Below are 25135 nucleotides of genomic sequence, written 5' to 3'. Positions count from 1 at the left end.
TTATATCATTTTAAATCAAGTACAATGGTGCTCTGGAAATGTCCTTTCTCACCTCGCCCAAGCCATATTTTACATGTACTCAACAAATGTCATCCCTACTTCCTAAAAACATGTTTATTTTTCCCATTCCAAGAAACAGTCATTTCTTCACTTGACATCATCCTTTTTTATTATAAATATCAAGTAATGTTAACTGTACAAATCAATGGATTTTACTGTAACAATTCCATGCATGCATGCATTGTGCTTTAATAGTCTCCCCCTCTCTACCACCCTCTTCCCCATCCCTCTACATCATCCTTCAGCAACCCATCAACTTCTTCCTTCTGCTCACCATTGCTTATTTTACAAGTAGTTTATAATCACTGCTTCATCTTTCTTATTCTTATGCCCACGAATTTATGGCTTACATTCCCACTTTACTAACACTGTTCTCAATAATTCTACCAATAATATCATATTTGCCAAATTTAATAAATTAATTTTCTTCCTATTTCATTGATTCCTCCTTCTTGGTCTCTTTTGTGACTTCTCCTTCATCTTCCTAACCAGTGCATATTAGAGTACTTCAGGAATGGATCATTTGATAGATATCATTAACTGATTTAAAAAAATAGGGCAGGTTGGGGGGCTGTGAAAGAAAGTGAGAAATCAAGAGTGTTTATGAGTTCTAGCTTGGAAAAGTGAAAAGATAGTGATGCCATTGATGAGAGGAAGTAGAAAGAAGAAACACATTTGAAGTGGATACTAAATAACTCCATACAGTGGAATCCTTTGAATTTGAGGTTTCCAAGTGGGTTTAGATATAGTTTTATCTATATTTACTTTTTCAATACTCTCATCCAGTCATGATTTTACAAACCATCTATATGTTCATGACTCCTTGTTTTCTCTTTCCAGTCTCTCTCCTGAGTTCCTAACTGGCATATGCAAACTTCCCTCTTATTATCTCCCCTCAGATAGCTATTAAGTGTCCCCAATTAAACATGTCCAACATTCAGGTCTTTAACCTTCCCCCCATTTTCTCTCTCTCCGACTTCATCATTCCAGTTCCTCAGTCCAAAGACTTTGAAATTATCCTTGACTTCCTGTCTTAACCCTACATCCAACCCTTCAGCAGATATGTTAACTCTACCTTGAAAATATAACCCAAATCCAACTACCTCTTACCAACTCATAACTGGTCAAAATCACCATAATCTCTCAACTGAATTATTATAACAATCTGCTAACTGGTTTTTCTCTGCTTTTGCCCTTACCCTTCACAGTCTATTCACTACTTAGCAACCAAAACAGGGCTGCTGAATGATCAGTCATATAAGACATTCCTCAAAACCTCCTAATGGTCCAGGCAAGGTGGTGCACACCTATAATCCCAGCAACTTGGGAGGCTGAAGCAGGAGGATCACAAGTTTAAGGCCAGTCTCAGAAACTTAGCAAGGCCCTAAGCAACTTAGACCTTATCTCCAAGTAAAAAATTTTAAAAAGGGATGGAGATATAGCTCAGTGGTAAAGTATCCCTGGGTTCAATCCCCAAGACTGCCAAAAAAAATTTAAAAATTCCTAATGGTATTCCATCATACTCAGACTGAAAGCAGAAATCTCCTTGATGGCCTACAGAACCTTACATGATCTGAGCTCCCCTACCTTCTAACTTCATCTCCTACTTACCTCTCCTTCACTTACTCTGCACCATCACACTATCCTATGCTGATGCTAGAATGCCCCAGGTATGTTCCTGCTCAGGGCTTATGTACTAGTGATTTCTGAAGTGCTTTCATCCTTCAGATCTTTATCTAAGTGTTGCCTTCTTGGTGAACACATGTATTCCTCAATTGACATATAGCATCATTTACTTAACTAATTGACTTTTTTCACCAAAAATCAACCTCTATGAAGGCAGGGACTTTTGTCTGTTTTGTTTACTGCTACATTTTCAGCATAATAGTGCTTAGTTAAGTGTTCCTGTGGAAGGATGTTTGGAATGAATAATTTTTTTGAATGAATAATCTAAAAGTCTTGTTTAAATAAGATATCTCTGCAGCACTGGAAACTATTAACATTTTCCTCTTAAACTATCACTCCTAATGTTTCATCAGAATATTCTTTCTGTTCTACTTCTCTCTGACCATTCTACTTCTGCCTAATTTGCATGTTCTTTCCCCACTGTCCATACCTTAAATGTTGGTGTTTCCAAGGTTCAGCATTTGGCCAGTTTTTCTTCTCACTCTACTTGCTCCCCTGAGTTCTTTCAAACAACTCCCACACATTAACAACTCTCAAGTATTTCCCTTTAATAACAAAATAGTTCCAGAGCCAGATCTGTATTTCATGTCTGCTGGATAAACCTCCCTGGAAATCTCAAATTCAAAAAAGATCCTACCATACAGAATTATTTAGCCTACACCCCAATTGTGCTTCTTCCTTGCATATTCTCATATTAACTAATGGCAGCTGTAACTACTCGTTTGTCCAAGTTAGTATCCATGGACATTCTTGATTTCTCACGTTTTCTCACAGTCTCCCAACCCAACCCACATTTTATCAGTTAGTAACATCTAAGACATTACTGCATCTAAGATATTTCTCACATCCATTTAATTCCTATTTTCACTGGGTTACTTCATGTTTGACCAGAGCTATTCATCATTATGGTAAGTTCCTCAGGAGCAGGGATCAAATAGCATCCATTTCTATATCTCTAGATTTCTATAGACATATAATCATTTGTCAAATAATGAATGTTCAAGTAATGTTTGTTGAACTGAGTGAAAATATTAAATTCAAGACCATTCCAAGTTTCTCTTGCAAAACTATCATTCAGATTATATTATCAATGAACAAGCAGTAGCATATCCTTTCTAAATCACCTAGGGAATATACTAATTTAACACTTATTATGATGGAGTTCTACTTACATAGAACTGAGAGCTGAGACATATTGAGAAAAGCCTGGATATATTTGTTACTAAACTGTGATAAAGGATGCCAACTCTCAAAGTGTGGTAGATTCAGAATGAATCTTTAAGGCATCTTTAACTAAAAGCTAGAAGTAATTTCATGACTATAAAAATGTTTTTAGAATATGAACATCACATAATAAGTACCATCTGGGGAATAAAAATTATTCTAGTCATTTTTATAGCTAGTTCAAAAAAAGAAAGGTGCTCTGATTTTTAGCTGACTACATTTTCAGTGAGTAATAATTTTTCCTTTAAAAATGCAACACAATTAAGTGAATACACTAAAATTCAGGGGGATATGTAACTCAAAGACAACTATTCATTCATTTCTATAGCAATCTGAGAGAGAAAATAATTATCCCTTATGAAGAAAAAGTTATTGACTAGCTCTATTATAATACACATTTCTATTCCTTAATTAAACATTTTTCCAAATTCAACGAAGTACTTTAATTTTCACTATTCTTATCAAAATTGTTTGAAGATAGATAATATTTCATTCATCTGTGAATATTGGCTTAAAATAACGCTTTGGGAAAACAATGTAAAAATTTAAATAAGAAACAGGCCACACAGAGCACCCCAGAACAGATAACAAAAAACTATACCAATGAATAGACGGTTCCACTCCCTGCACATGTGTATGCATACACACACACACACACACACACACACACCCTAACTGGAGATTGAACCCAGGAGTGCTTTACCATTGACCTATAGTCCCAACCCTTTTGATTTTGAGATAGTGTCTTGCTAAATTGCCCACACTGGCCTTGAACTTCAAGTCCTCCTGTGTTAGCATCCTGAGTAGCAGGGATTAAGGCATGTACCACCATTCAGGGCACAACCCACTCTTAAGGAAAGATATTTTACACCTTATGTGTATATTTATGTATATATCAGTGTATAATAATCTTACCAAAAGAAAATTCTTTTAGCTTCAGACAAGAGAAATCTGTGCATTAACTAGCACTTCAGGTAATTAAGGTGAGAAAACACAGTTACACTTTTATCTGATTAATGCCAGTACCTTTTTCCACTTTTTTTTTAAATTCTCTACAATCAAATTAAAAATGATTTGTTTGTAATATAAACCTTTCATCATCATGTTACCCTTAAGAGGTTAAAATTAAGGGCAAACAAAATGATACTATTTTCTTCAGAAAATTCAACTCATTAAATATATTTTCCAGAGCCAGTGTTGTGGCTCAGTGGTAGAGTGCTTGCCTAGCATGCTTGAGGCACTGGGTTCAATCCCTGGCACCACATTAAAATAAAATAAAAGTATTTTCCTAAAAAGTATTTTCTACAACTTTATATAATTTATACAAGTAGTTTTAAAAATTAGAGACCAGAAACACATCAAAGTGGTTTCTTTGTTCATAACGGATCTATCTAGATACTGAACATCTTTCTCCGTTGTGTCACAGAGTAACTCTGCATTGCTTCATTTTATCAGTACTTCCTCTGGGACTCTCTTCTTCCCTGAGTATGCCCCCTTGTTCCCAAAGCACAGGTATTGTGCTGAGGGCACTAAGGAAGCTCATCTGGAATTGAGGAAGCCTTTGATCTTGAATACTAGATGTTCTGCTTCAGTGACCAATGCCAATTTAGCTCAGATGTTGATTGAACCAAAGATAAATTCCAGTTCTCTTTTTTTTCAGTACCTAGAATAAACCTAAAAGTGAACTACATAGTCAGAAAATGGCAGTTTCCTGAATGTATGACTTTCCCCATTTTCTAATGGTTTTTAATATCCTCGCCTTCTCCTTCTCCTTCTCCTTTTATTCCCTCTCTTCCTCTCTCAAACACACACACACACACACACACACACACAAAGAAACACACAGAGCAGACCTCTTTTTTTCTCTTTCATCAGTGACTACTATTTCACCACTTCTATTCTCTTGCTTTCTTCTACATTCCTTTGCCTCTTTATTGACCATTATTAACTCCTTGCTTCCTTATGCTTTTCTTTAGGTTCTATTCATAATTGTACTTCTCATTATCTATGAAAAATAGCTTTCTATGATTTTATTGTTATTACTATTAAACATAATTAATCAATGAAAACATTATTTCTTAGGTTCTGTGGCTAGCTATCTATTGAAAAAAAAAATCTTACTGAAACAACTAGAATCTCCTATGCCACTCTCCTGCTTTCTCATTTCTATTACTAGATGAATACAGAGTGCTTCAATACTTCCAAAGACTACATGTGGGTTTGAGAATAAGGGAGAAACAAACATCCCAAGTTCTCAAGAGCGTCAAATTATAGCCCAGAAAATGAAGGTCCTGTATACATAGCCACTACAGCTTAGTGTTAACATTCTATCTACTCCTTAGAAATCTGTACCTTAACCAGACTGTATTAGAAGAAACAAAAATTAAACACACACATAAGTATTGATTTTTTTCTGATTATTAGAGAACAAGCAGCAGATATGATGTCACACACCCTTAAACATTCTGGTTCATACTTCCTGGAACAAGATCTCTAGCCAATCTAATCACCACATAAACTTCCAGAACAGGAAATTAATTTAATAAAATACTATACAATGCACAGATCTTTCTTACAAAGTGCACCAACAATGTCATTTGTTCCTATCTGGTTCAAGATCCAGTGCAGGAACATTTAGCTCATGGCTCTTCAGTCTCCTTCAACATGGAACACTGTCTGAACAGTTTTAAAGAACATAGGCCTTCATTCTGTAAGATGGCCTTCAACCTAGGACTAGGCCATACTTACATCCTCAATTCTTAGTAGGAACTCCCCAAGAATGATGCTCTTCAAAGCCCATCATTCAGGAGATACATCATGTCAATTTGTTCCAGCTGGTCAAGCTCATGTTTACTGTAAAAATACTACTTTCTGCCAAACACAGTGGCACACATCGGTAATCCTAGTGGCCTGGGAGGCTAAGGCAAGAGGATCACAAATTCAAAGCCAGCCTCAACTTAGCAAGGCCCTAAGCAACTTACAAGACTCTGTCTCAAAATAAAAATAAAAAGGGCTGGGGATGTGGCACCCTGGGTTCAATCCCCAATACAAAATTTTATTTATATATATATATATATTAGGCAATTTGAGTATTTTGTATAGAGTAGAGAGATATTCAGAAATTGTATTCATATCCAAAGATCTATCCACCAGCTTTAAATCCCTTGGTGACACCTTCCTAAATCAATAATTTATTGATTTATAATTTATTCATATCATAGAGATCTGTGGATTCCCATTTTATAAAACGAGTTCTATTAATTTTTATCATTATTTATTTTTAATGGTCAAATTTTCAAGCTGACTCCTCTGTCATTTTGAAATGTCAATATCATTTGTTAAACATTTCCTTACTCTCTGGAACATTAAGAAATTCAATGCTCATCTTGTATGTTTTATGGCTCAATCCTTGAGTCAACCCTATTTCCAAGGAGTTTTGATTTCTTTTAGTAATCAGTGTCTAGGTATATGGCATGATCATACAATTTTTTGGCTGTTTTAAGAGAGCTACATATATTATATATATATGTGGTGTGTGTGTGTGTGTGTGTGTGTATATATATATATAAATATATATAATATTATATATACTATATATAATACTATATGTAGTATAAAATACTATAATGTAATACTATATTATCTATTTGTTCATATGTATCAAAAACATAAGTCATATCTCCAATTTCAATTAAATACCTCATTCAATACCTCATTACCCCTTTCCTTGTTTATAAATCCCTTCTCCAACAGCTCTCATTATCTCAATATCCTTATCATAGTTACTCATGTGCTCGATCTATTTATTTTCTCAATCTCTCCACACCAGTCCCTCTGTGCTTCTTTCCCCATTACTGCTTTCTTGTTGCTGGCATCCAATGCCTTCAAGACTAGAAAGGAAGGCAAGGGATGGTGAAAAAAGATGAAAGGAGACTAGAGAAAACTAGGAGAGATGGAAAAAAGAGAAATGGGAAGATTTAAAGGAAAGGGAAGGCAAAAGAAGGGAAAATTGGAATGTAAGGGAAAGGAAAGAAAGGGAAACAGATACTCACTTTTAAAACACCTTCAACAGCCATCTTCCCTTCATGTCCTAATAAAATAGTGTATGGATAAAGCCACTGGATTGCGTGTTTAATTGACATCATAGGAAAGGAATCCTATTTAGGAGCACAAATACATAGGAATAAGCAACATCTAAAATAACCACAGAAAAATGTATCTTAAATGTATATGTGCCATTAAAATTGCCCTATAAAAATAACCAATAATTTTCCAGAAGTGTAAAAAAATAAAATATTCTTTCCTCTCCTCTTCCTGTTCCTATTCATTTCTAAGTGAACTCACTCCTACCTTTCATCTGTGTGTCAGTGGCTCCTGTGCTTCTATGTCTAATCATGCTCTTCCTTGAGCTCTAGACCTGAATCTTCAATTATCCATTACATGTGACTACAGTATGTAGTCACATACTGTAAATTTTCATATGTAAACTTTTACATCTGAAACTATTCACATTTGCATACTTTACTCATCCTAAAGCACATGTTCCTGCTTTATTCATAATCTGAGTTCATCTGATCTATATTAACTTAGCTTCATAGCTATAAGTGCAAAGTAAAGAAAGTGTTCATTTTCCTCAAATCCTTCACCCCAAACCAAATTGCATTTTCAATTCTGTTTACACAATAAAGAGTCTACTGATAGGGACCAACACAAAAATTTCAATATGGATTATCTATTAGATGATATTACAGAATTAATGTTAATATGGTAAAGTATGATAACAGTATTCTCATTATGCAGAAAAATGCTCTAATTCTTAGAAGTCATATTCTTAAATATTTAATAGAATACTACAATTTATTTCCAAATGGTTCAGGGGGGGAAGAGGGGTCAAGCAAATGTGGCAATATGTTAGTAATTGGTGCTTCTAGGTGAAGGAATTATGAATGTTTGACTATTTTCCAGCTTGTTGAGATATGACACTCTTCAAAGCACAAAGTTCTGAGCAAAAACAAAAACAAAAATGCAAAATTGGATAAACAGAAGAAATGCCTTTCTGGATATGTAGAGCAATGTAAAAACTACCCTTCCTGTCTAAATAGATAATTCAAAAAAACAATTAACATTTAAAAATGAGTTCCTTGACTAAAGAAAGCAGTATTGCTACTACTTCAGATGGACCTCCTTTGCAGGGTCTCACTAAATGTTATAACAAGCCTTTGAATATCTTTGGCATCCAGGTTCTCCCTAACCTCCTTGATGTCAACACCAAGGGAGGTGTTTTCCTGTAACCTAAATCTGATCACCTAATGTTCTACCTATTTCAAAATGTCTTACAGGCCATTTCTTCATCATAAACTCCAGGCAACTTCACTCCCCATGAAATATTTCAAAATCAAGTTCAAACATCTCTCTCACCATACACGCTTTCTCTAGGGATACAACTTATTCTCACTCTCCTACCAGGTTCTTTTGTGACTGAACACCTATGAATGCATCCTCTGCCTATAAGGCCTTTAACTGCCATGCACTTTTTTAAAGTGTAGTGGACAACAGCTGTTGTCCACCCAATCCCCTCAGGTCTCTTTATATCCTTTCTTTGTGCCTCTCAGGTCTCCCTTCCCACAGCCAGCTGCTGCAGATCTTATTTTTTAAAATATTTTTTAATTTGTCAATGGACCTATATTTTATTAATTTATTTATATGTGTGCTGAGAAGTGAACCCAGTGCCTCATACATGCTAGGCAAGCACTCCACCACCGAGCCATAACACCAGCTCTGCAGGTCTTTTTAAGAAGACTGCCCTTCAGCTCCTGGAACCAGCTTTGCTCACAAGCTGGGAGAGACGGTAATGACTTGAAATGTGCATCCCCTGGGACAACTATTAACCAATCACTAATGGGTGCTAGAATAAGAAAGCCCAGCTCTACTGCTCCAGTTGGGGCAACTTTGAGGCCTAACTCACTGCAGTACACCTCTTCTTTGATACGGCTGAAGCCTTCCCTTCCACCTTTATACTTTACTTACATCTCATGTCTACCTCCTCCTTCTCCAAAGCTAGGAGTTCTTTAGAAACTCAGAACACATCCTTGGGCTCTGTATAGTTTACTATACTGCACAACAAGTCAACCTTAGGCCTTTTACAGAAGAATATGATAAGAAAACCCAAAGTGATTAATTCCCAAGGATTAACTTTTAAATTTGCTTTGCTATATTTGGGTTCACGAGTCATTAATTTGGTTTATACATACCAGGATTTGAACTGCAGCTGGTAAACTATCTAAAGGAAAATCTGGAAGTCCAAGAGCAAAAGATTCTTGGGAACAGACAGTTGTTGCAAAAGACAAAAGCTGAGAAACTCTGGGGGAAAAAAATCATATTAAATTTTATTCTAATAGTTTTGAAATAAGTATAAGTATGTTAAATAGCAAATAGCTGGGCCAATTTAATTAATCTAAAATGATCCCTACTGTTAATTCTTGAAGAACAGTGACTCCCGTATCCCAATGTTCCATTTAAAACTCAGAAGCTGATTAGCTAGACACATGAATTTCCTAAACCCATCAAGATAGGTGAGGTTATCACAACCTGATCTAAATCTACCCTGCCAGCTTTATCTCCTCTCAATCTCAAATCTAAACTCAGCAGATTTTTATAGCCTTAAGAACAAAGCATAAACTCTCATATCTCATGCTTTTAGAAAAGTCCTTTGTAATTCTTTCATTCCATTCTCTATCTGGCAAAAGTCTACACATTCTTTAGGACTCACTTCAAACATCAATGTTTTTGTGAAGCCTTCACAAAGTCTCAACCACAAATAGCCCCAGTATTTTGAAATTGTGGCATGTAACTACACTGGGTTAAACTAAGCTACTTGTATCTCTTTCCGTTCTACTAGATCTTAATTCCGCTTCTTACCATCAATGATCTATTTTATTGATTTTATCACCAGCATATACCAAACCTTGCAATACTAAAAAAATTCTTAAAATAATAGTCATGGAATGAATATATCAATCAATGAACAGGCAAAACAAATTCAATGTTAAGTGACCAGTATTTATAAAAGTACACTTACTTCTCTGCTGAAACATTGGCTCCAACTGAATATAATACATTAAGTTGATCCTAAAATGACATAGAAATATATCAAATTAATAAAAACTAGAACAGATTAAATGGAAAAGTTTATAGATACAAACAAACCTTTTAATTAGGCAGACACCAAGAAATTCATAGGAAAAAATAATTTCTTGTTACATTCATTTTATAAAAATCTTTTTAAAATCTTTCAAATAATGCCACAAAAATTTTTCATCCTACTTCCCAGAGATTTTTCCTTATCCCATATCTTTTTTCCTGTCCATTAACTACTGAAGAGGAATTGAATTTCTTATTGTAGACAAAAATCTATTTTAAAGACTTAATCAATCTTGGTCATAATTACCTTGAAGGGTAGAAAATAAATATCTCTGGCTTGAAATCGAGAACGAAGAGGGGGATCTAATGGATTCCCAGAATATCTGGGCACTGGCAAGCCCAAGGCAATCACTCGGAAATTTTCACTAACTCGGACAATCTTCCAAGCATCCAACTCTGCTTTAGTATGATCCTAAGAAAGGGAGAGATCAAAAATTATAGCACAAATGAAACAGATTAGAACTGCAAGAGCTACCAGGCCAAGACACCTAAGCCTTGCCTGTTAGGAGAACTGAATTTGAAAACACTTTCAAAATCACACAGTCAAGGGAGGAAGCAAAGTAAAATCCAGATCCAGGGAAAGCTTGCAACATGAATACCAGTCTTGGAAAAAAAAGTCCCTCATACATGAAGGAACCAAGAAAAGCTGAGTCAGATCTCCAAGCCCCACTCAATAATACAGAGGAAGAGAGTCAGGAAAAATAAGGAAAAGACATGATGATCAAGAGGACAGACAAACCATCCAGAGTGGAGATCACCCACAGAGCCTAAATAGATAATTATGTTTACAGGAATATTTCTAGAAAAACATACTGCTAATAACAACTAACATGTTTGAAAATTTACAGAGTGGGCATTTTCCATGAATTTTTCTCATTTAACTTGCACCAGAATCCAGACAATCTCCTTATGATTCTGAATGAAAAACCTTAAGTTCAAAGGAGTTATATAACTTACCCATGGTCACTGGAGGCACTGAAAGAACATAAACTGCATAGTTTTGAAGTCACAAACCCTGGCTCAACTACCTGATACATGCATGTTCTACTTAAATTATCAAGGTTATATTATTTATCATTGGAACCTCAGTCCTCATCTATAAAACAAAAATAATATCATCTACATTATTATGACTGCTATGAAAACTAAGTGTGAGAATGTATGTATGTAGCAGGCACATGTTACAAATCATTTCCTTCCTTCTCTTCCTTAATGGCTCTTCACAGCCTTAAACAATAGTATCCATGGTATATAAAGTTTATATAAATGTGCATATGTACATTTTGAGGGAAAGGTCCAGTGCTTTCAGCAGATCCTCAGAGGGCAATGCCCACATTGACAGTATAAAATCTTCTCATTGCCTCTCCTGGCAAGATTTGTATCTCATTCTCCCAGTCTCAGCAATCCAACCTTCTATAGCTCTGTTTCAACCCATCATACTACTGTTATTTTCCAAAAATGGAGCTTCAGCAACACTGCTCCATTTTCAGTGAAACACCTTTTTCATTTTGTACAGTATAAAAACAAGTATCATTCAAATCTTAGTACACACCACAGCTTCATAAAAACAGGTCCTTTTCTGATCCTTTGCCCCTTTAGAACCACTTTTATACCCCTTCATTAAATCTTTTACAAGCTTCTATCTTTATATATTTGTGTAGCTACTTCTTTTTTTTTAAGTAAATAACTTATTTATTTTGCTCTCCTTCCCCACCTATATCCAAAAAAAAAAAAAAAACATTTATAAAATATACAGGTTGTTGTGAGCCCATTTTTAGTGACTTTTCACTTGGATTTTGTTTTGTTTTGTTTTTCCAATGCTGGGGCTGGAACGCAGGGCCTCAATGCTACATGACTGTGCAGCTACTTCTATGCAAGACTGCCTCATGCTAATCCAACCTCATAAGAGGACTTATTGCTTGTAGAACATAAGAATCCAAAAGTCTGTGGATAGATTGCATGAATTAATTTTTAAAAAATGAAACATGATTATTTCAATGATAATAAAAAGATCACAATTCATAAATTAACCAAGTAACACTATGTTACATATGATTAACACTATGTTACATACATTAGAAAACAAGAGTCTGGATCCAGCCCTGTCTGAGAAACCAACAAGACAACCTCCAGAGAATCAAATATTTCTGTTTTTCATTTACCTAAAAGTGATAATTAGAATACATATAAAGTTTATACAGACTGATTATTTCTATAATAACAAAATTCTACAACCATTACCTCTGTGAAAAAATACACCTTTTGAGATATTAAAACTCAGTATATTGAGTCTAGTTAGAAATAAGTGGGACTTAAATTATGGTGTTGGAATCTGTTTACCATAGAAATTGCCTTAAGATGTAAAAGTTTCAAAAAGAGATCTTGCCTATATTCTGTGATATTCTCATGAGACAGATCTCATATGAGTACAGAATTAACATCTACCAATAAAAATTATGTATTTATACTAATATCTTCTTTGAGGGGAAAAAATCTTTCTCTTTTAATTATAAGCATTCCCTACATAACTGAACCCTTTTGACTCCCATGTTGCAAGTTTTTACCCAAAATAAAAGGTTCAATAATTTTGTGCAGAATTCTACTCTAAGAATAAAGAATATATCAAACTTTTTGTTGTGAAGTGATGCTTTTGCTTTTAAAACATACAATTCCACATTCTAAGTAGTATTCTTTTCCAAATCATGTCCTAAAAGGTTGAATAGTATAATTTTTAGGAGAAAACAATTATTTTGAAATTTAAAAGTGTCTAAAGAGAAAGTGACCTGCATGTTTTCACCTTCTTTTACAGACAAATAATAAAAAAAAAAGTCTTCATTTCAGTACGTGAACTATAGCAAAATGAAGGAATAAAATTTAGCTCTTCTTATTGATTAAAACCTCCATTATCCCTTTCTAATTGTATAAGAATTAGATGACCTTTAGATAGATCTAGATGGAAATTACTATACTGCATGAGAAAAACACCATCAAAAAACTCTCACAGACAGGAAAGAAACCCACTACTAAAAGGGTTGCAAGATTGTTATAGAGAAACAGCTTTGGGCAGCAGGGATCAGAAAAAGATGCTCCTGGTTCTACCAGCCATGGAACATCAGTTCAATCAGACCCTCTGGCATCAACATCTATTATTTAGTGCCTCATGTGTTCTGGACTTGTATTTGCACCCCGAGAGCAGGATCAAGAAATATAAGAAACAGGTCTTGCTCTTGAGTGATTGGCCAGTAAGATTAGCATATATGTATCTGCACAGAAAAGGTGTGAGAAAGCCTCCGAGTCCTAGAATGTTGATGCAGAACAATCAGTCACAGAAGGCTGTTAGCACATACAGCTCCAATTTGGTACAGCCTGAGCTAAATGAATAAGGACTAAGCATCTTCTTGCCATTTATGACATTAAATGACACATCCAAAGCCTTTTGAAGAGCCCTATATCCTGTACTTGTTGCACAGCATTTAATTTTACTTACTTATTTATCCATCCAACAAATAATTAATGAACATCCACTACATTGTTCAAGGAATTTGAGAAACATTAGTAAAAAGAAATCCCTGTACTTGCAAAACTTATATTCTAGTAGAGGGAGACAGATAATAGTAAACAAGTTATATAGGATATTAGAAGACAACATGGAAAAACAAAACAGAGTAGGGTTAGGGTGTATAGAAGCAGAGGGCAAATTACAATTTTAAATAGGGGGGTCAGGGCAGGATTCACTGACAATGTAACATTTGAACACTTGATTAAGTTAGAGGAGCAAGCCAAGTAAATGCCTGGGGAAATAAACATTTCGGGAAGAGGTAAGTACCTGTGCAAAGGCTTGAAAATAGAATGCCTACTTAGCAGATTTAAGATAAAGAGAATACTAGTAGCTGGAGTGAAGTAAAAGAGGTGGAGGACAGAAGGACAAGAGGCAGGATAAGATATGATCTGGGTAAGGGCCCAGATCATACAGAGCATCCAATTCCATTATAAAGGAATTGAAGAGCAAGCCCGTAAGGTCAAGCACAGGAGTGACCCAATCTGGTAAAATCTGATGCATGTTTTAAAGCAATCGTTAGCTGCTGTATGAAGGAATAAGAATTGAACAGGGAATCCAGTTAGAAGCCAGGCATGAGATGTTCCTGGCTTGGACCATCAGGGTGTCTTTTAAATATCATATTCATTTTGGTCAATACCTATTGGGGTTTGAGGTTCAGGAGGCTAAGAACTGAACTTTATTCAGCTTTGTATCCCAGATGCCACGAAGTATGAATTCAATCAAAACCACTGGTGTCAAAAGTTATTGAGCACTGTCTAAAAGTCATTAGAATTTTACATTGTTGAGCAAAGAAAAGGGGGGAAAAGGAGAAAAATGTGTTAAGAGAGAAAATAGTTATTAAACTGACAAAAAAGAAACTGTAGAAATCTCAGAGGTCTCTGACATGGTCTGCAGAAGTACAGCCTTGTAAAACTGCAAACTCATTTGCCAAAGATAAGGGCCATCTGAATGAACACTTGTCCTGATTCCAAGAGAACTGTGTTTTATATGACACGCCACCCACAGTTGACACTACCCACAGTTTGACAACAAAGACAAAGCAGGAGGATTTTTCTTCTCTTACTTGCAGAAGTTTGTCGTAATGCTCAGCAGACATCAGGAAGCGTCCATCTTCAAGCTGCATCTCCCTGTTTTCCAGTAAGTTGTTCAATACAGGCAGAACATTCCTCTCGGCCTTTTCCAAGCCTTCCAAAATGAGAATTCTGCCTTCTGTGGCAGCACGAACTGCACACTATTTCCAAAACACATAAGAGCAAAATGAGAATATTAAAGATAGCAGAAGGCCTTGACCTAATTTTACATGTACTGCAAACTATACTTGCATTTCTTGTTATAGGGTCTGGGAATCAGGAATGCTAAATTCCAATCTTAGTTTTTTCTGCCCATGCCATCTTAGACAAGTGATTTTACCTATTTGTGCCTGTTTATTCACTTGTAAAAAAAAAAGACATTGAAAGAGATGTCCTCTAGGGTTCCTTTTGGCATTAACATCTTAGATTATGAACCCAAAGGAATAGAAACTAAGTGCTACCTAAGAACTGGTAAGATAATTAAACAAGGGAGCAGATTCCTTAAATTAGAAGAGGCAAATAAAGAAAGTAATCTGCCCTAAATGTTCTGCAAGCTTCTTGTGAAGATCAAATAAACTAGGTGAGAAGGCTTGAAGACCATAATGTTTATAAATGAGTCATCCTCAAAAGAATTCAGGTCGAACCTGAAGGTGGATGGAGGTTTTATAGTAGCCTACAACATACTGACTTAGCCAGTACTGTAAGTATTCTAATAAATTTAAGAAAATTAGTAGTAGAGAAAAGTGAGAAATAAAAGACTCCCAAATGGTGAGAGACAGGAAAACTATAATACCAATAAATTACTGAAGATATTGTATATATCTTCAGTAATTTATTGGTATTATAGTTATACACACACACACACACACACATATTAAAATTCTCCTTTAACTTGCAGGTCCTGAACAATGTAGAATAAAAACAAAATATGAATTAAAACTTCTTCATAAAAAATCCTTGGAAATCAGCTTTAAAAAGGAAACCTTCAATCATGTTTCTTTTGCACACTGAACAACAGACAAGATTAATGGTGCTAAATTTATATGACCACTCCTTCCTTAAAAGGCTTTTTCTTTGGTCTCATGACATTGCATGCTCTTAGAAAAAGTCTCTCTTTTTCTGTCTGTCCATTAAATGAAGGTGATGTTCACAATTATATCTTTAACCCACAGCACTTCTTACTCTACAAGATACTTCCTCATTAATCTGAATCACACAGTTCCAAACATCACTTCTATGCTAATGATTTCCCAATCTCCAGAACCCAAACTGCAGACCATATGGTTCTATCACATGATGGCTCCATTCAGACCCTACAAGCTCTTCAGCTCAACACTGAGCACATCTTTCCCTCTCCTTGCAAATCTGCTTCTCTTCTATTTAAGATGGGAAAACCATTCACCCATGATAGGACCCTTGATTCCTATCTTACCTCTTACATTCATCTACATGTTCTGATGATTTAACCTCCTTAATATCTCTTGAACTCATCCCTTTCTACTATACCCCAAGCTCAGGTCCTTCTTAAATCTCACATCTCCTCCATAGTAGTCCAAGCTCCTTAATTGGTCAGATAAGCCTATCATACTACAGGATCTCCAGTGTCACTTCCTGACATTAGTTGCTTCACATGTGGTACTTTTGTGACAATGAACTGCATGTGATTTCTCCCATCCATGAACATATCATATTGCTTTACTAGAAAAATCTGTGTTTAATTAAAGTGACCTCTTTACTCAAAATTTAATTTCCCTTTAGTAATTATAATCAGCCCATAAAAGGAGCTAAACTTGTGAAAGGGGGAAAACATCTCCCTACTTCCTTCTCATTCTCCTTCTCCTTCTCCTTCTCCATATCCATAGCCAAGGAAATTTCTGGACCAATAAAGTATTGATTTTTCAAGAATAGAGGAGCAAATAAGCACTGTTTAATCAAGCTTGCAGGCTGCTTCCTTTTAATAAACCACTGGATTTTACACAGTATAATAGGGCTTAGTTTATTTCAGGTGTCTGTGATATTATGAAATAATCAGATTTTAATAAATCATATTCGTCTAAAATCATCCCATTTTAAGAATAAAAACAATTCATGGAATCTTTCAAATCTACCATTACTTTATATATTTTAATTCTCTTCTGTAGCTTTATTAATTTTTAAATGCATGGATAGAGATGACTTAGAAGTTCCTAAGGAACAAACAAACAAAACCAAGAATCTCATTTTGCTAGCTATATAAAAGACAACGCTTCTGGGATATTAAAAAAAACAAATACAAATTACTTTTTTATAAAAATTCATGTTTCAGGTAAGGTCTCAATTAAGCTTTCTTTCACAAAAATTTATTTACTCCAAGAAAGCATAGCTCAGAATTTAAAAAAAAAGAAACTAATTAGGTTATCATAACCTGGGCAATATTATTTCTTAAAAACCTGAAGGGGTTTTTTTTAATCAATCTTTGTATACAATAGACTAAATACTGTATTGGACTTTTTAAAACTTCATAAGTTTGAAAACTCATGTTCACTGAGGTAAAATTAGAACCACCAATCAAAATTCAGTGGTTAGCCAACTATGGGGCCTGAGAAAACAAAGGCTGGACAACACAGAACAACAACAAACACTGCAGCTCTGCTTTTATGCACCTCAGGTAAACTCTGGTCTACTACTTACTGAATATTTTCAGGATAAGCCTTGTAGAGGGATCAGAAACAGGAGCCAAATATACAAAGGCATTCTTTCGTCTACTCTAATGGAGGTATTGTGACCACAAAGTTGAGAAAAGATAATACCATGTAATGTCCTCTTGAAAACCTGATCCATATTGCTTGCACCTCTTCTCTAGAGTAAAATGCATACAAGTACATTTACACAGTAGAGGTCACATACTAGACTTCTAATATGATGCCCTGAAATAAACCTATCACTTCTATAGTAGTCGTACTAAAACTGCATAATTATAAATCATGAGGAAATATCAAGACCCAAACTGAGCAACATTCCAAAGATAATTCCCCATGAAGAAGAAAAGGAAGAAGCTTACTGCAAAAGCAGAGTTAGGAACAATGTGAGTGGTAGAGGCCAGTGTTTGAATGATTCAAAGATATGGATATGATCAAATGATGTTGAGTAGGAGGGGGAGATAGCACAGGGGCACAGAAAGAGAATGCACAAGATTGAAATAAAACTAAGAAAGTTGTTACTTGATGTTGGACCAAACCATCTATAAGGTATTTTTTAGCAATAAGATCCATGAGTATAGGACTTGCCTCATCTTTACTAAGAATATCTTTAAAGTTAAAACAATAAATTTTCCCAAACTTTCTTTCTTATTAATACAACATAAATTATTTCTTAAATTTACACACAATTTTCATCACAATGAGAATGGATGTTTTATAGTCCAACTGGATCCAAAGATGAAAATATAAAGAGAGAATTACAAATCCATAGAATGGTAAAGTTTTAGGAGGGAAAAAGAAGGAAAAATGATAAGCAAAGTATCACCAAAGAATTTTAACTTTCTTCCCTATTTGCCCTTTGGTTGCATGGTTGGAGACCAGAACATGTGAAAATTAAAATTTTTAAATGTAGGCAGAAATACTGGCCAAAAAGAGAAAACCTTAAGTAGATGATCTTTGGTAACAAAGTTTGAAACACTCAAATTTATAGAACTAATAGCATCTATTTACTACTTTAGTATCAATTTGCTTTCTAATTCTTCCTTAAAATAGTCTATAAAATAAGCTAAATGCTTTAAAGTACTGCCAAACTTCACTACTGTAATAAAGTTTGCATTTGTAGAGAAGAAAATAAAATTTATAAATAAGTAACTGACTAAAGCAAATACAAAGTACATTATGTATTCTATCAAAATTATTATGTTACACATAAATCTCAACTTAATTGGAGAGAAAAAAAATTGTTATTCCTGATAGAGGCCTAAGCTTCTTACCCTCCCTGCACTAATGCCCCACCCCCTTCACTCTCTGTTTGTTCAGCATTTAAGACTGGAGGATCAACAGGAAACTTGCACCGTTCTCTCACATCTTAGTAGGATTCAGAAGTCTTCAAAGGATGAGAACCCCATGTTTTAAGCATACCAGTATAAAACTAGCTCACAGCAGGCTATTAACATTTATGGAATAAAAATGCAGCCACTCAGTTAAAAGATGTTGTTATGTAAGTTTAGAAAGAATTTTTATATGAAGGATGACAGTTATCTATGCCTACACTTGTTATGAGAACAGAATAGAATAAGCTCAAGCATGAGAGACTTCGTTTAGATATTTTGAAATTTTTCTACATAGATTGCTCAGTAATTGTAGTAAAAGATTTCTGAAATTGTAAAAGAAAACAAAGGAGCAATGCACATACATTTTTAAGAGGAATGACTAGTTATGATCGTTCCTTAAAATAGAAATTAGGCCAATTTTAAGGATACTTTTTGTCCTTCAAGCCACAAAACTTCCAGAGACCTAATTTTTTCAAATGTAAATTGCAACAAGATTCTTTTAGCCTAGCCATCTCATATCACAGCTTTAACAACTCAACACATGGACATGAACAATTTCAAAACAAAAGTAAGTACATGACCTAAAGTCAAAAACTATCCAAGCCCCTACTCTAGATTTGCTTCTGGTTTGATATAAGACCTTAGGCAAACAATTAATCTGGACGTCTGTGTCCTCATTTTTACTAAATGAAAATATCCTCAAGAGGTATTGTGCAACTTCTGAATCAAAGTAGTACTAGAAAAATTTAAAGCTGCTGAATCTGTTAAAATGTAAGTATTGTTAATGTAACTATTATTTCACAAAAATTATCCCAAACAAATTCATACTTCCTCAAAAAGACTACAATGTAAAAGTACTGAGGAAGAAAAAGTTTAAAAAATACATTTTAAGTTCTTTATTTTAAAATATCATAATAGATTTAGATAGAGTAATAATTTGAATATGTTCCCCAAAGTTCATGTGTTGGAAACTTAATCCCTACCATAACAGTATTAAGAGGTAGACCTTAAGAGGTAATTAGGGCATGAAGTTCTGCCCTCATGAATAGATTTATGTCATTACTTGGCAGAAGTTTACTTATTTTGAGAGTGGGTTCCTGATAAATGGATGAGTTTGGCCTGACTCCTCACTCTCCTCTTCTCTCTCTCGCTCTCTCTCCCTCTCCCTCTCCCTCTTACTCTTCCACTACCTCTCTCCCTTCTCCTTCTTCCTCATTCTTCTTCCTCTCTCTCATCCTGCTCCATACTCTTATTACTCTTCTACCCTTCAGCCATAGGATAATACAGCAAGGAAGTCCTTCTCAGACAGACACTTGACCTTGGACTTCCCAGCCTCCAGAACTATGAAACAATACATTTTTGTTCATTATATATTACCCAGTCTCAGGTATTTTGTTACAGCAACACAAGAGACTACAGCAGTTGTTCCACCACTTACTTGCTATCCAGGATTTAGCTTAGTCATTTTATCTCCCTAAGCCTCCATTTGTTTCTGAATGTAGACTCATTACAGTGCTTATAACAGAGACTGTGTTAAAGACTGAATAATTTCTGGCACATGGTAAACTGTCAAAAAACAATCAACACAATGGAATGCTATCCTGTCATTTTCTGGAACATTATGTTAAGTCAAATAAGCTAAGCACAGAAAGACAAATATTTCATGATCTCACTCATGTGGAACCTAAAAAAGTTAATCTCCTAGAAATCAAGAGTAGAATGGTGGTTACCAGTGTCTAGGAAGACTTTCAGGGAAGAAGGGATGGGGAAAAGTCAATAAGAAATACTATGTTACATTTCGGAGCAAGTTCTAGTGTATAACTGCACAGTAGGCCAACTGTAGATAACAGTGCTGTACTGCACATTTCAAAAAGAAAGAAGGACTCTGAATGTTTTCACTATAAAGAAGTACATGGGATTTTATTTGTTCTATACATGGCTGTATTTCTAGTGCCTAAAAGAGGATTGCGCAAACAATGGACACCATTAATATTTGTTTACTGAATAAAATTCTTCCTTTAAAAAAAAATAGGACAACCCAACAAAGTTAGGGACAGTTTGCAGCAGGAATGTCTCCCAGTACAATATTAGTTTGCTCATGTATGAAACCTATAGACTTAGCCTCATTAGAATTATGACCCAATCAAGCAAGCTAATTGGCCTATTTTTGCAAATATAAATTGCATTATATTTTGCCATGATTATAACATCTGACCCAAATAAACTGTGAATACATAATATATGGCATTGACAACTGATTATAGTTGTCATTTATTTGGGAAAACAAAGAACAATCTTATTTTCTTTTTTAAAAATACCTGCTGTCATTATAAATATTACCATAATTGTCACTGGTTACTGTAGTCATCCATGTGATCATCATGATCACAATCATTTTTTAGGGAAGTAGCATAATTTGGTAGAAAGAATATGAGACTTGGAATTTTACAGAGCTGGTTCAAATCCCACTTCTGCTATTTTTCTGACTATAGCCAATAAGCTTCAGTTACTTCACCTATTAAACCAGAAAGTCATTTTTTGTAGATTAAATGCAATGACATAAAACACCTAGCATAACATACATCTTCTCCAACAAAAGTTTCCTTTTATCTCCCTTGATATTTTTAGAGTTTTATAAATCTGCCAAATAGTTAACACTAATAAGTAGATAAGAGTTGTTCTGACTATGATAGTAACATAATAAGAAGCAAGGCCTGAGCTCTGCCTAACATAGAGGTCAAAGTAAATAGAGAGAGTTCTTCCCCAGCTGAATAAGAGATACTTAAGACACACAACAGTGCAGTTGCAAATGGTCTGGTGCAAATACAAAATGTATTCTAAATTCTAAATATTTCATTTGTGAATGAACTTCTGAAATCCAACTTTGAAATTTTAACACTGGTTACATGGAGAAACTGATTTTAACATCCACAAATGAGGTATAATTTACAAGTAATGCTTTGCTTATTTGCTAAAGTAAATAAATGACATCTAGACAAGATAAAAACCTTATTTTCTGATTGATGGTATTATATTATTCAATTAAGAGTTACTTTTAATAATAAGTAGTAGTTAAGCCATGTGGTATTTTTGAAGTCTTAGAGGGGTTTAGTAATAATGAAGGAATTCAGAATAATCCAAAATAGAATATATTAAAATATAATTATTTAATGTGCATTTTTATACTTGATATTAAATTTGTACTTTACATATTATCAAATATCCCAAGATACCAATGCAAAAAGCACTTCTGGCTTAGAACAAGTTAAAGAAAATCATTCAAACTTTTCCATCCATACTTTCTATTCCCCAAATTATCTTGGGGATAAAGAATATCTCCACTTGGCCAGGCAGAAAATCTGACTGTAATTTATTCATAGTATAGGTAAGTTGTATTAGTTTATACTTGAGTAATATAAGAAATTACATATTTATTTAAAAGTCTCCTTTTTCCAGCTCTTTGGAATCACAGGAATATAAACAGAACATGACAATATCAACATACAAAAATAAATATAGTAATAGATTTTTAAGGTTACAATGACTTAGGACTTTTTTCAGGTTACTTTATCTCCAAAGGCAAATGAAAGTTCATGTGACAGCAAAATATCTAGGTTAGTCTCCTTATTTCTCCTTGGATGTTATAATAACTCTAATAAATGTTCATATTTTCATTATTTAACCAATTCTTATTTTTAAAAGCTTACCTTGTAAACTACATAGCAAAGGAATTCCACAAAAAGTAATAAAAGTATGTTCATAACAAGTGGATAAGTTATGGCAAATATTTACATAGATAATAAGATGTAAATTATATTTTTATAGGCTATAATTTCTTTTATCAGTATGTCTTTTCCACCCATATCACTCCACTTACTGACATCTTATACGCAATAGCCAATAAGTATTTAAAAAGATACACCTACTTAATAATTTTCAACACAAATTAAAGCCCATCAATTTGGCAAAGTATATAGATACACTCAATATATATACCATGAGACAATCATTCAAAGGATTAGAGCAGATTGTGATGGGTATACCCTTTTTAGAAAGAGGCTTAACAATAAATAATAAGACTTTTAAAACTTTCTAGACCTTTTGATTGTTAGAAATGCTGGATTCAAATATGTGCACATTGTTTTCTTTTGATATACTGTCAAATTCTCTTTTAAAAACTGCATTAACCATTCCCAAAAGGGAAGATGGCGGAATAGCGGAAGTCCTGTTTCTGGCTGCTCTGTGACATGAAACCAAGAAAGCAGGCAGGCAGCTTCTCCACAAAGTCTCGCTCAGACGGAATACAACATCTCAGAGAGTACAAGAAGAACCCTATACAATGGATTTTTGCAGAAATCGGAGCCTCTGTGCTCTAGTAAGTCTCCGGACAGCAGACGCAAAGCCCACAGTTCTTGCTCATCCACAGCTCACAAGTGGTTTAGCAGAACCACCTATTAGCTCCTCTGCAGAACTCCAGACTGCACTCCGCTCCCACACAGGTCACATGGCTGCAACCTATCCACAGCACAAGGCCATCACCCAGCTCCCCTGACATCACGAGACACCCTGGGGCTGGAAGCAGACCGATTCCATCTTGGAAAACCTTCCTCGCCATTTTGTGGTGGGCGTGGCTATCAGATCAGATCGCCATTTGAGCAGGAGAGATCTTGAAACTCTATAAGAGCACTACAAATCTATAGGGTAAAAACAATAACACACCAGATCCACAGAGCTGGAGAGGAAGACACATAAGCAACATGAAAAGACAAGGGAAGAAAGTACCACAAACAAATCAAGACAATACATCATTAGAAGCATTGGAAGCTATAGCAGAAAAAAAGACAGAGAAAGAATTTAGGATAAACATGGTTAAAATGTTTTGGGATCTCAAGGAAGATATAAGAGAACAAATACAGGCAGTGAAAGATCACTTCGACAATGAGCTACATAAACAAATCCAAGAAGCAAAAGATCACCTCAACAGGGAGATATAAGTTCTACAAAAAAAAAAAAGCAAACAGAAATCCTTGAAATGAAAGAAATAATAAACCAAATTAAAAGCTCAAATGAAAGTATCACCAACAGAGTAGACCACTTAGAAGATAGGATACCAGACAATGAAGATCAAATAAATCATCATGAAAAGAACATAGACCACACAGTGAAAAGTACAAGAAACCACAAGCAGAACATTCGAGAAATATGGGATAGCATAAAAAGATCAAATATAAGAGTTATTGGGATAGAGGAAGGCATAGAGGTCCAAACCAAAGGTATGAACAATCTATTCAATGAAATAATATTAGAAAACTTTCCAAACATGAAGAATGAATTGTAAATCCAAATTCAAGAAGCTTACAGGACGCCAAAGGTACAAAATCATAACAGATCCACACCAAGGCACATTATAATGAAAATCCCCAACATACAAAATAAGGAGAGAATTTTAAAAAGCCTCAAGAGAAGACAATCAGATTATATACAAGGGAAAACCAATTAGGATAATGGCAGATTTTTCAACACAGACCCTGAGAGCTAGAAAATTCTGGAACAACATATATCAAGCTCTGAAAGATAATGGTTGCCAACCAAGAATCTTGTATCCAGCAAAATTAAGCATTAGATTTGAAGATGAAATAAAAACTTTCTGTGATAAACAAAAGTTAAAAGAATTTATAGGTAGAAAACTGGCACTACAAAACATCCTTGGCAAAATATTTCATGAAGAGGAAATGAAAAACAGCAATGAAAATCAGCAGAGGGAGGTAGTACACTAAAGGAAAAACTAATCAAAGAGGAAAACCAATTCAAGTAAAATAATAAAAATAAACAAATATGGCTGGAAATACAAACCATGTCTCAATAGTAATTCTAAAGGTTAATGGCTTAAACTCACCAATCAAAAGACATAGGCCAGCAGATTGGATTTAAAAAAAAGACCCAACAAAATGCTGCCTCTAGGAGACTCATCTGATAGGAAAAGACATATACAGACTGAAGGTGAAAGTTTGGGAAAAATCATAACACTCACATGGACTGCAGAAGCAAGCAGGGGGTTTCCATACTCATATCAAATAAAGTAGATTTCAAGCCAAGATTAATCAAAAAGGATAAAGATGGACATTACATACTGCTCAAGGGAACCTACACCAACAAGACATAACAATCATAAACATATATGCCCCAAACAATGGTGCAGCTATGTTCATCAAACAAACTCTTCTCAAGTTCAAGAGTCAAATTGACCACAACATAATAATCTTGGGTGACTTTAACACACCTCTCTCACCACTGGATATATCTTCCAAACAAAAGTTGAATAAA

General features: G+C 34.7%; 1 protein-coding gene across 1 annotated transcript in view; it reads right to left on the bottom strand.

The window, feature by feature from the left end:
- Positions 1–25135, bottom strand: part of Vwa8 (von Willebrand factor A domain containing 8) — a gene marked incomplete at its 5' end in the record, with an annotated part of 351798 nt that overhangs the window by 275323 nt on the left and 51340 nt on the right. Inside the window, 5 exons of the mRNA XM_048800562.1 lie at positions 7023–7127; positions 9222–9330; positions 10049–10098; positions 10418–10582; positions 14793–14960. Coding sequence (XP_048656519.1) covers positions 7023–7127; positions 9222–9330; positions 10049–10098; positions 10418–10582; positions 14793–14960 — 597 coding nt within the window. The remainder of the gene's footprint in view (positions 1–7022; positions 7128–9221; positions 9331–10048; positions 10099–10417; positions 10583–14792; positions 14961–25135) is intronic.

The sequence above is a fragment of the Marmota marmota genome, unplaced genomic scaffold (assembly GCF_001458135.2).
Source record: "Marmota marmota marmota unplaced genomic scaffold, marMar, whole genome shotgun sequence".
Lineage (NCBI taxonomy): Eukaryota > Metazoa > Chordata > Mammalia > Rodentia > Sciuridae > Marmota > Marmota marmota.
Note: the sequence above shows the minus strand (reverse complement) of the source record. Positions and strands in the feature narration are given on the sequence as shown.